The sequence below is a fragment of the Acartia tonsa genome, chromosome 1 (assembly GCF_053477335.1).
Source record: "Acartia tonsa isolate MP-2025a chromosome 1, ASM5347733v1, whole genome shotgun sequence".
Lineage (NCBI taxonomy): Eukaryota > Metazoa > Arthropoda > Copepoda > Calanoida > Acartiidae > Acartia > Acartia tonsa.
Window position 1 is genome coordinate 18,402,377 of NC_137260.1, and position 13,421 is coordinate 18,415,797.

Consider the following 13,421-nt stretch of genomic DNA (forward strand, 5'->3'; position numbering starts at 1 on the left):
AATCACAAAATTTATAATTTTTCTTTTTTGTAAAATCTACCATAATATATATACAAGAAAATGTTTACAGTATTGGGTGTTTCACACCTTTATAAAAGCATATTTATGCAAATCTTGGCCAATAAATTGTCTCAGATCAAACAGGTGTTTGTACATTTCAGCTATTCATAATTTTAAAATTAAGTAAAATAGAAAAAAAGAAGGTTGTAGAGGGAACAAAAAGTAAGATCCAAAAATGACAATTCCCTAAACAAAACAAAAAAGAAAGCTAATATGAAAATAAATAGGTTAAAGCAAATAAGCATTTCATATCTATTAAAAGATATACTGACATAGGCAACCTTTGCTAATTTTTGAATATTTTATTCAAAATTCATTGGAAGTTTTTTTGTTGTTTTGTTGGGTAACCGTTTATATCCTGGTAAACAGATACCAGATAGGCCTTGACCATCAAGGTGATACTGGTTAAATAGTCTGGTCCTACAGACCATTTTAATAAAATAAAACAGTAAAATATAAGACTATAATAGCCCACTATTGTATTGTGTTCTTATAAGTTTATTGTCTCATTTGTTTATGAATTATCAAAAGCTGGTAATATGTATAGAAAAGGCCTTTAATTGTACAATGCTTGGTATGGAAAATAAACATATTTATTCCTACACTTGTATATTAGCTTAAAAATATAAATCGTTATAAAATGTGTTTTTTTTATAGTTTTAAAAGTTAAACAAATTGACCACAACCTTGCAAAATTGCAACTCAGATCAAACAAATATTGTTCATTTAAAACAGAAAAAATTAAAGATATATAGAAAAAGGACAAAATAGAAGTTTATTATTAGCTCCATTAAATTCTTGAAATAAGTTACATTTGTTGGTTTTAAATTAGAATTTTAATCCTTCAATATGTTGACTTGGGTTTATACTACATATAGATACAAGTTACATTGTGGGACCTTTTAATAAAACACAGTATCATTTACCAAACACTAGTTTTTATCTTTACTATTGTAATCTTATATCTTTAGGGATCAAAGCTTTTCTAGGATTTAATGGTTGTGTACATTTTCTTCTTTTTAAGACAACTTTCATCAAGAGTACGTGTAGATACTAAAGGAAAACAAAAGGATAGTTAAAATTTACCATGTAGCATTTGATTTGCTTTCCAAATGTAAAATTATAAATTCACAAAAGTTTGCAACTCCATAGTAATATACAAATTCAAAATTTATTTAATTTTAAAAATTAATAAGTTAATTAAAATTTGGTTAAATAAATTCCCATAATATCTAAAATTTTCATCAAATAATCTTGATGAAGCTTTTAAAATTACTCATCCTTGTTTTTGTAATTGTAACTTTATCTATCATAGATAATCTTGACTACAAATTAAACTTAAAAAAAGGTTCTGTAAGATAGTTTTTGTACATTTTTAGGTGGTAACGAAAAAGACATTCTATTCATTATCCTTAAACCCTTTAATCCAAAGAAAATTGATTATTACTCATAGATTTTTCGCTAGTCAAATATATTTGTTCTTTAGTCAAATGGTCTGCTCTTGATGTTTGTTAGGAATTGGACATAGGTTATCATATACAGGCTTAGGTTTCTATATTGAAAGCAAAAGTTCACAAAAAAAATTAGGAATAATATTATTTTACTGCCCATTGCCCTATCATTGTTTACCTGATTTGAAACAAATAGTCTTACTAATATGGCAAATGGATATAACACCTCTCTATCTAACCTTATATACAATGGAGCTAACTCAACAGTAAATCCACCTCTTTTTAATCGAATAAGGAAACACAAATTTTATAAAAGTAAAAAAATATGAAAAAATAAAAAAAAAATTCAAAAGCACTATAGAAGTAACAGAGATATTTAAGCCCTCTCTATTAATTTTTTGGCCCTCTAAAGAAACGATGATCTATTATCTCCTTATATACATATTACCAATTTAGCATATAGGTTAAATAAAGAACAAAATACAGTATTTCTTTAAAACTGCCATATTTATTTTAAACAGCATAAAATAAATAAAATTTATTGTATTTTTTTTGTAATTAAGTTTAGACTACATTTTTCAATGACCAACGCCAAAGATAGGAAAGTGTAAAAAAATCAATTAGTTTGTTTTTGAAAATTAAATTACAATTTTGAATAGAAAATAAATAATATACCAAAAGGCATCATAATTTCAAAATTAAATTAGTCTAATCCTATTAACTAGGTATTAAAATTTAAAAAGCAGTTTCACATTCCTTGATCAGTTTTCGCTGTTTTGAATCAACATTCCAAGAAAAAAAAGGAGGAGGGAAGTAAAGAAATGTAGGCCCATAATAAACTTTTGGGCTACAAAATTGCCTTGCTTAAAGAAATATATTTGCATATATTTTTGCTTTTTTTCTAATAAATAAGTCATTTATTCAAGCTACTTTATTTCTAGGATATGACCGTCCGTTCTTACTTTAGTTCAAGATTATAAATTATTATCATAAGGAAAAATAGGGGTAAGACAGGATCCTGAAAATTTAATTTAATGGGGGTGATGATCCCCCTCCCCTCCCACCACTTCATTTAACTATCTTGTAACTCTTTAATCATATTTGTCCTAGTTTTTCTTGTAAATTTGTAGCACTACCCTAGGCATAACAAACATTGTATTGATAGTTTTATTGATCCTTACCTTATATAGAAAGGCAACAATACATATCTATCTATCTGTATCTATATTTGCTATCTAACTATCTTTTTATCTAATAATCTTTTAATCTACCTAATGTTATTGATGTCTAAATCATCTTCAAAACAAAATAATAAAATAAAACTTTACCTTAATATTTTTGTAACAAAAAAATATAACTGGGAGAGCCGTAAAAAAGTAAATCCTATTTCATGGAATATTTTTTACCAGGGAATCCAGGGAATTTGTTGTTTTTTAATCAACCCATTTGCCTTTTTGTTCACCAGATTTTACAAATTAACATAGAGATTTGGAAATAAATAACTTGAATTGTCTAATCCATGTATCCGTGTTATTTCCCCCATTAAATATATAATTTAGTTATAGTCTTACTTCTCAAAAGCACACCAAGCCCAAAATTTTTGTTAATCCCATGTTCATGTTCATTTAAAGCAACGAAAACAAATCTCAAAAAGCTCAAATACTTTAATTATATTGACTGTTATTCTAAGTTATTTAAGAGTATGACTACAGATTATACATATCTTTAACATACTCAAATTATCTTAAACACGCTTGCAGTAGAAATACTAAGTATCACCTAGTAATACATGTATTTTCCAAAGAATATTATATAGAAGAAAGAAAGATACTTTTTTATATAAACTACTTTGCTGAGCTAATTAGGAACTAAATTTCCTATATAACAAGCTTTTGTTTTATAAAATACCTTCAGATTTTAGTTAGTTTGAATGAACTTCGAACCTAACACCCCATCTTTTCAAGTACGGCAACATTCTATAATCTGGCATAAAATTTCATTGCCTTTCGTCAACTCATCTATCTTTCTATCAAAGCTGTTTTACCCTTCTTTTTATCTAAATATCAATCTAACTTTTCAATAATATATCATTTATTTATCCATCTATCAATTTTTCATATCTACTCATCTGTTTATCTTTTAAGTTATCCATCTATCCATTCATCTATATTTTATTCTATTAAATGAATTCTATATATATCTTTAAGTCTAAAACTCACTTTTATGTTAATTTCTAATTTTATCAAAGATTTCTATCAATATATCTGTACATTCATTTAATCTACTTATTCATCTACAGTTGAAGTATATACTAGCGGCTGCACCCCTAGCATATAGGGGCTTAGTATTCTAAGGGTAAATATAACAGAAAATCCCATTGGAAAACATACCATTGCTCAAATCTAAAAATAAAATTGCCTACAACCATCTCAATACTTAGCTGAAGCTTCTCTGAAATAGAGAACTCGATCGGTTCATTAGTTATCGATATCTTAATCTATAGACAAAAAAGACCTTGCTACTCTATACAATAGTATATTGTATATCTATCAATCCAACGTTTATATGCCCTTCACTTCCAAACATCATCTATCTACCTATTTAACAACTATTAATCTAATATCAATCTATTTAACTCTAAACATCTACCTATCTCTCCTTCTATATTCGATTCTATGTAAATTCATAATTAGGCGTAAAATTATTTAAATATTGATCAATCTTGTCTTAGCGAGTTAATATTAGGGTTTAGTTATGTTTAACTATAATTATATTTATTAGAGGCTAAGCCCCTAGAAGCCTCTAGATGCATTTAAGGTTAAAATAAGAGTCAACTCCCATCTTCGATTTGAGTTTAAAGATAAGATTTTTAAAAATATGGTTCATTTTTATTTGGAGGGTGGAGATACCCTCCCCCAAAAATAGTTAAAACCCCTCTCTGGAGTTATAAAAAGCTTCACTGTAAAAGAGAACAATATCGGTTGAGCGTTTATTGAGATTCTTCGCTACAGACAAAAAAAGCTTACTACTTTGAATAATAGGATAAGGTTAGTGGACAATCCCTTAATTTCTATTTGTGAATTTCAACCTTTGGCAAATCTGAGTATGAATAAGTTAATTAATCATAAATAAATTATTAGGGAGGAAAGGGGCATTAAGCAGGACGGGTAATTTTGTGTATCACCAATGGGGATGTATCAAATTATCGGCCCTTGTCTTATCCCTTAAGATACCTGACAAATTTTAGAAAAGCTGCGCTACTAATTATAAACAAATTACTTCCTTATCGAAATAATCTTGTAAGATATTAATCCCAAATATTATATTTCATGAATGCTTCTTTCTATCCTATTATAGAAAGTAGTAAAGGTTTATGTTGATAGACTAAAGTGCTTTGAAAATGCTGGTCCGAATTAGTTGTACTTTTCAGGGAATCTTTTAGAATGTTTTTGGGTGGATTAAGGGTATTTTCCTGACCTCCGGCCCTTTTTAGGGGAGTAATAAGTCCTTTTATTACCTACTAACCTATTTACAAATCTATATACTTTAATTTAATCTTATATTCATTATCTATTCATTTATTTAATCTTATATTCATTATCTATTTATTTATCCATCTAATTATATATCCAACTATTTATATTTACATATGTTTACATCTATTTACATCTATTTATGTTTGCAACTATCTATCTTATTATCTATGATTCATGTATGGTTTTATATCAATATATTTTGCTTCCTTTAAATGGTATAGACAAAAATTCCTATAACTACCATGAATAACTATCTAAAATTGGAGTGCAGTCAATTCTGCATATACTTCCACGTAGTTGTTTTCATAATTGCAAATCAGTAAAATTTGAAATAGTTTAGAGGGATGTTAAATATTACGGGAGAAGCAAAGGGGAGAGTGCATTTTTGAGGATACTATTGATAATGTTTAGATTTGCTGTTCTTTTGATTTGACAATTTGCGATAGTGAAGGTACACCACTAAATTTCAGATAATATAATAGACTATTCGATATGAACCAAGATAATAATATTCATACTTTTTTTTGAGCAAGAACATTTATGTTTACAAGCAGGAAAGCTAATAAACAAATATTTTAATGAAAATACATCAGTAAAGCAACAAATAAACTATAATTTAAACATTTTTAGCCATTAAAAATTTCATTTCACTTAAGCAGCAAGTGAAAATTATAAAGTTTTTATACCATTCAATGAAGTATAAAGTTAGATAGTAACAAAACCTTTTTTGGTTGTAAGATAAGTTAAGGTAAAAATCCTTTTATTGATTTGCGATCTAATTTATTAATGTTGAAAACATTAAAACTGTTTAATATGTCTATTGGTGTCTACAAATTTGGATCTTTTTGGGTAGTTTTCCCACAAAACAACCAAAAAAAATTCTGTAATATATAGGCTATTTTTTAAGGTACGCATATCAATAGAACGATGCCCTCTGCTTATTCAGACGCCTAGCATTGGTCTTAGAGAAGAAGTTTGGAGGAATGTATTGGCCTATTAAAAGGTCAATTAATTGAGTAAAACAAAGATCTTAAGGTTAGGGCGGAATATATGGCTTCTTAACAAGCACAACTTATTACCAGGTAAATTAACTTTTAAACAATAATGAAGAAACTCCCTATAAATAAACGTGACACTAAAATAAAACTGGATGCTTTAGAACTAAATTCATAGTTCATTGTTAACAGGAAGAAAAAGACCATCAAAAAATATCAAAATAAAAAACTATACAAAATATTATTATTTATCTTGGGAGATATGGGATATTGGACTGGAAGTTATAAACAGCAAGTTGTATAAAGATGATCTCTTATTTGGGTACCTTACATTAAATCTTCATTGATTGTACATTTACAAACTAGTAGTGTTGACTCTTTTCCATCCACCACTTTAATCAATGAACTTTTATCATAATATTGAATGTACATAATTTTTCTTCCATCGTCTTATCCCTTAAGATCCTTTGGTTTATCTCTAAAAAGATTTTATAATAGTTTTCTACTAATTTTTATTACTAAAACTAACTTTACATACTAATAATTTTAATCATTAAAATTTAAAAGAATCCATTAAACAAAGCAAATATACAAAAAATATACAAGGTCTCTTCGTGGCTTTTGCCGATTACTATTTTTCTGACATATTTGTGTGTGATTTATTTGTCTATATTTGGACTTTTATACATATTTATTAGGCTTTATTTGAATTTTAGTTTAGCCTTTATTTGTTTTAAGATTCTTTACTCCAGCTTTAGAATTATCCATCCTTTTGTTGGCTAGATACTAAAAGAAAAAAGTCTCAACAAATCACGTCATAACAAAAGATGTGAAAAAATAAAAACGAATAGAACAAAGTTATAGGATTGTCTTGGCCCCCACAAAGGTTTTGCAATTAAGTGGTAGACTATCAGAATGAAAACGTCAAAGGATCTTCACGTTGTTTTGCCATGCATGATGCAGTTGTCGAGTAATTAAGAAACCTTGGTAGAAAACAAATAAGCAACATTACAACCCAATTATGGTAAACAACATGTATTTTGTTGCAAAAGAAATTGAAACAAAAATGAGAAAGATCGTGTGTTGTTGAGCACGGATATTGAAATGGTCTTTAAAATGGACTTATTAGAAATAGATTCCCAAATCAATATATTTATCTTTAACCCTTCATTAATCTAACTAAAAGAAAACCACATACGCTCTTTCTCAGAAAGTGCTAATAGTGTCATTGATTCTTTAAACCCGTTTATAGGCCACTACATTCCTTTAATTTTGTCTACTAAAGTACTAATGCTAGGTGTCTAGCTACTCAACTTTGGACATAATCATCTATGTTTAAAATTTAACTCTGTGCCTTTAACCTATTGTCTTTATTAGCAACAGAGCAACCAATTTTTCCAATTTCCCCATATTTGACCTTCGGGAAACTAAAATGAGTATGTTCAAAAGTGGGGATACTAAAATAATTATCAATAATATAGAGTGGATATTCTATTATTATCTTCTATTAAGTAGCGGGACGAAGTGTCTCAAAAATTAGCCATGTTACGTCATAAAAGTGAGTAATTATCCATCTATCAATTTATGGGTTTTCATTCCCACTTCTTCTCTCATCTTCCTCATTTTTATGGCGTCACATGTCTGATTTTTGAAACACTTTGTCCTGCTACTTTTATTAATGACTATTGAAAGCGAGGAATTCGCAAAATTACTATAGAACAATGGCATATATGTCCATAGTTAGTATAAAGTGCAAGGAAATATATAATCTATGAAACTAACGAGTATTCTTGGAACCTAAATTAGTGTCCAATAATAAATGGAGTATATATTCCATATTTTTTTTTTTAATTATAAAAGTAGATTATAAACTTTATTAAATCAAAGTCCTATCTACTACTCCACTGTTCAATGTTGAGTTCATGTCATTTTAAAAACAGAGAATCCATTTGCAAACCTAATATTTTGCAAAAATTTCAAACGAACTCCATAAATAAAGGTTATTACCATCCAATTTTTAGTTTCTCATTCGTTTTAAATTGAAACATTGTACCCATGATTGAATAGTCAGTTTCATTCAAAAAATGAATAGTTAGATTTTTAGAATCTATCTATCTATCTATCTATCTATCTATCTATCTATCTATCTATCTATCTATCTATCTATCTATCTATCTATCTATCTATCTATCTATCTATCTATCTATCTATCTATCTATCTATCTATCTATCTATCTATCTATCTATCTATCTATCTATCTATCTATCTATCTATCTATCTATCTATCTATCTATCTATCTATCTATCTATCTATCTATCTATCTATCTATCTATCTATCTATCTATCTATCTATCTATCTATCTATCTATCTATCTATCTATCTATCTATCTATCTATCTATCTATCTATCTATCTATCTATCTATCTATCTATCTATCTATCTATCTATCTATCTATCTATCTATCTATCTATCTATCTATCTATCTATCTATCTATCTATCTATCTATCTATCTATCTATCTATCTATCTATCTATCTATCTATCTATCTATCTATCTATCTATCTATCTATCTATCTATCTATCTATCTATCTATCTATCTATCTATCTATCTATCTATCTATCTATCTATCTATCTATCTATCTATCTATCTATCTATCTATCTATCTATGAACTCACCAACTCCATGGCATCAAGCCTATCACAGAGGTTGTCCTTCTCGACCTTCATGGCCTGAACCTTCTTCTTAATAGCCTCCATCCTAACAGCGTCAAGAACGTAGTGATGTGTTTTTAGTAGCGAAGCTACTCTATAATTCACTATGTCCGTCCGTCAGTCCGTCAGTCAGTCCGTCCGTCAGTCAGTCCGTAACGCTATAGGGGAAATGGGATTTACTCAGCTCCTATAAAAGATAGGATTCTGAAATTTTTTGACAACATTCCCATCATTAAGGAGCACAATTAACTATAGAACATCAATGGCGGTTGGGTGGCTTTTTAGCAGGTTTTAGGCTATTTTTTTAATTTTGCACATTTTCCGCCATATCTTTGGTGTTTATGGTCCGATTTTCAAAATTTTTTCAGTTAAAGATATCAAAATTAAATTTTCCGTCGTTTGGAGAAAACAATAATGACGGTCAGACTGCCTTTTTGCAGGTTTTTGGCTATTTTTATATTTTTTACATTTTCTCCCATATCTTTGGTGTTTATGATCCGATTTTCAAAATTTTTTCAGTTATACATATCAAAATCAAATTTCACATTGTTTGAAGAAAACAACTATGACAGTTAGACTGCCTTTTTGCAGGTTTTTGGCTATTTTATATTTTTTACATTTTCCCCCATATCTTTGGTGTTTTTAGTCCGATTTTCAAAATTTTTTCAGTTAAAAATATCAAAATTAAACTTTCCGTCGTTTGGAGAAAACAATAATGACGATCAGACTGCCTTTTTGCAGGTTTCTGGCTATTTTTATATTTTTTACATTTTCCCACATATCTTTGGTGTTTTTAGTCCGATTTTCAAAATTTTTTCAGTTATAGATATCAAAATTAAATTTCACGTCGTTTGAAGAAACAACCATGACGGTCAGTCCCATCCACAAAATTTTGTGCTTCGCTACGTATGGATGTTGTCATCCTTGTTTTTTAAATAAGGGCTTAGACAAAATAATAAATTTAGTAGACTTTATATTTTATTTTGAAGCATGAAATTTTTAAGGGTGGGTAGGTTAAGTAAGTACCTAAAAGAGTTAGGGCACCGAAGAGTTAAAGCCAACCACAGGGGCTAAAACTAAAACTTGAAAAGGGGTAGATAAATAATACATGAAATCGTAAAATAGGTTTCTGATTTCTACTAAATAGACAAACGATATTTACATCAAAACTACTTTTGCAAACGAACAGACAGACAGACGAATGAAAGGACAGACAACTTTCATTATAGATTAGCTTAACTACTAGAAATCTTTTAAGAAAGAATCACAACAAGTGCTTGCCTGGTGGTTCTAAACTTGTTTCCCTGTAAGGTCCTTGTCCGGAGTAGACAACTGGCCAGCCACTGGTCCTAGTCTGAAATTTTTATTATCACAGCCTTTGTTCTAAGGTTCCTATTTTTTGGGGGATAGGACAAGTGTTTTAGAAATACTATATGAGTCATTTTATCGTTTTAGAGTCAATATACAATGTCTTTTATTAAAGCCTCTAATGAATAGAGCTGATACTCTATGACTTATTTTTATCTGTATTCCGTTTTATAAACAGAAATTCAATAATTTTTATATTTTAAATTAAAAATCTTATTTATGGAAAAAACTTTCCATGTTTTAATATTAAAGACCTGTTTATAAATCATTTTATGTTTTTTTAAAAAAACAACGTTTTTGTCCTTTTTAGTCCGTTTGTCTTAAGACAGTGATTAAATTATAGAATAGCTGCTCTTTTGATTTTATAAATATTTTGCGGATCACACAAAAAAAAAATTCAGGAAATTTTGACCTGATAATATTCTGGACAAGGACAAAAGCAACGCATTGCAGCAGAGACGTGCAATATTAAATGACCACCAAGATTTATTTTCGATCCTTGAACTTCTCACATAATGTACAATATACTTCTAGGGAATAAACTTTTCTACCAAACTCTTTGTATTTCTATCATAAAATCTTTCAATTTTCCCCTAAAAGTTTTTTCAAAACATGATATATTTTCCCCCCCTTCAAGTACATGTAATGCATTATTTTTTAGATTTGTTTACAAATGGCCCTCATCACAACTAAGGAGAGTTTTAATACATTTTAAAAGTAGTTCAAATATTGAAAAAAGTCTTGGCGATCAGGAAAGAAATAAAGAAATGTATAAAAGCAAAGAAAGAGTAGTAGATTTTTGTCATAAGTTATCGTAGACTTAAGAAAATATGCAGAAGTACGTCTCTAAACGGACATTCATTTTTAACGCTTATTCATTCATTTTATCTTAAATATTTTTAGAATATACTAGAATGAATGATTTCACCTCAAGAAATACAATTATTATTGATAATTTTGCATTAATTAGTAGCAAAATAGTTTTTCTAGGAGTGAAATTACTCTTACTTATTATACTTATACTTATTATTAATTAAATAAGTATTTGTCGTATTTAATACATAAATGTCCTTTAATTATTAAAAAATAATTAAAAATGATTGTAATAGTCTTTAAGTTTAGAATATGCATAGTCAGGCTAGAAAAATAACATATGTCCATTATTAAAGCAGTTTTTATGTTCAGTTGCTGGATTTTCAAACAAGAATGCTATTGTTCTTAGATGGATCAGAGCGGGGAAAATAAGCGGGACAGACCAGGATGTAGGTGGAGTCTAAAAACGGACATAGAGGGGTCGGTTGTTAAAGGACGGCTTCATAAATTAAATAAACTGCTCTGAAATTGCATTTTGTGCAAATATGTTAAATTTTAAAGTGAGGGGAACCAATGATTGTAGAATGTAGATATGCGTTGCATTAAACAAATTTAAAATGATAAATTATTGTAAATACTATTATTTTTGCATTTCTAAAAATGCATTTTAAATGTATTATTTTAATAAATAGTGCAATGAAAGTCATTAATTTTCATAGCAGATTTTTAAAAACTTTTTTTTTTTGATTGGGCTCATTTTGTTAGTTCTACTATTTTAAGGTTAGCTTTAAGCGCTTAGGTTTTTGCGGATTTTTGTTCTTATGCTTTGTCTTTAGAAGCATAACTATTTCTTAGTAAAAGTTATTTAGATTAAAGTTTAATGATTTAAAAAAAAAATTTTTACTTCTCCAATAAAAACTTTACAATATAATACATTTCAAAATATTTGACAGTTTTCCTCAAAGTACCCAATTGAGCATAGAACCCTCCCCCTCCTTTATTTTGAAATAAATTGACAATATGCAATGGGGAGGGGGGTGTAGTTTTTTGTTTAGGTAGCCCATCAGGAATACGGCCCTAAATAGGGGTTAGAAATAGGAAAAAATACCCTATTCCTTATTCAAAATTTATTAACAAATAAGGGGGGGGGGAATGTATAAGTGCTCGTCCGACACTTTGAGGGAAATCACCAAATACTTTTTTAAAAATGTACATCTATTTTGAAGTTTAACAAGAACAATATTGTCCATTAATAGTGAATCAGCAACAATATAAACATTGCTATAATTATAAAGTATCTGAACTATAAAAATCATTAAACTTTTCTAAACAGTTGAAAATCTAAAGTTATGTCTGAAATGGGAATGAATTTTCAAACTTTTATTTGCTTATGAATGAATTTATGTTTGTATTCAAGTATTCAATTACATCTTTTTAATACATGTGGTGTTTTTACAATAAAGCTAAATTAATCCTTCCCAAATATTTATTATCTAACGCTTAAAACACAAATTAATTCCTAATTTTTCTCTTACTTTTAGAGTATTAGAATCATCTTTATTGCAGAAACAGCCATGCATGTTAACCAATGTTTGAATAAGAGACACAAGTTTTCATGCTATCACTTGCATGCTTTAAAAATTGATATGTCATATGAAATATTTCAATCTAAGATTTTAATATGAATAATATATTTGAGGTATTGGAACATGTAAAAAGATTTGAATTTATAAGCAAAATGCACAAAAATAAGCACTAAGCATGCAGAAAAAATCAGAAGTATTTCTACAAAATAAATAATTTTTATCTTTAGCAATTACGTTTTGCATAAGAAAGATTATTGAATCTTTATTAAGAAAGTTATAAAAATGACTCTAGCAGTTTTAATATTAATAGATTTCTTTTATAAAAAGTTCTTTACTGTACATTAATTCATGCTAAACTAAAAATTTGTGTTTGCTTTAGTGTTGATTTTTTAGCTGTTTTGTTGAAATACTTTTGCTATAAATAAATACATGCAAGTATAATGTTCAATAGATAGAAGAGAAATTTCATATAGGTGACCTTCACCGAAATATTTTAATGATATTTAAGATTTAAATTAGATAATGCCTTTTAAATTTGTGTTGTTTTGATTCAAATAATTGTATAATTTTAAAATCTTGTCTATTAATAGAAGAAAGTCATCTATTCTTAACAATCATATTTTTTTCAGTGTACATATGTCTGTAAAACGTTCACAAAAATTATATAAAAATAAATCTGGGAGGGTGAGGACAATGGCACATTCATTTTTTTCTAAACAAATATTACAATGCAAATTTAGAGGAATAATTATCGTCTATTGTCCTTCCCCTGTATATAGATAGATAGAAAGCAAACATGCATAGTTCAAATATTTCTTACCTTAAATTTTAGAAGAAGAAAAAAATGTAAAATCTTACCTTTTTGTTAACATTCTTTTTCTTGATTTTTTCAC

General features: G+C 28.0%; 2 protein-coding genes across 3 annotated transcripts in view; both read right to left on the reverse strand.

Moving 5' to 3' along the window:
• The window catches only part of LOC145314481 (luciferin sulfotransferase-like), a 301,018-nt gene that overhangs the window by 117,022 nt on the left and 170,575 nt on the right, over positions 1-13,421 (reverse strand). The window lies entirely within an intron of this gene.
• Positions 1-13,421, reverse strand: part of LOC145314240 (tropomyosin-1-like) — an 80,132-nt gene that overhangs the window by 63,788 nt on the left and 2,923 nt on the right. The window contains exons 2-3 of one of the 2 annotated variants that reach the window (XM_080154081.1): positions 10,043-10,115; positions 8,726-8,807 (exon numbers count right to left, since the gene is read on the reverse strand). The exons of the other annotated variant lie outside the window; for it this stretch is intronic. Of the exons in view, the coding sequence (XP_080010207.1) occupies positions 8,726-8,806 (81 nt within the window). The 5' untranslated portion in view covers position 8,807; positions 10,043-10,115. The remainder of the gene's footprint in view (positions 1-8,725; positions 8,808-10,042; positions 10,116-13,421) is intronic. 2 annotated transcript variants of the gene reach the window in all.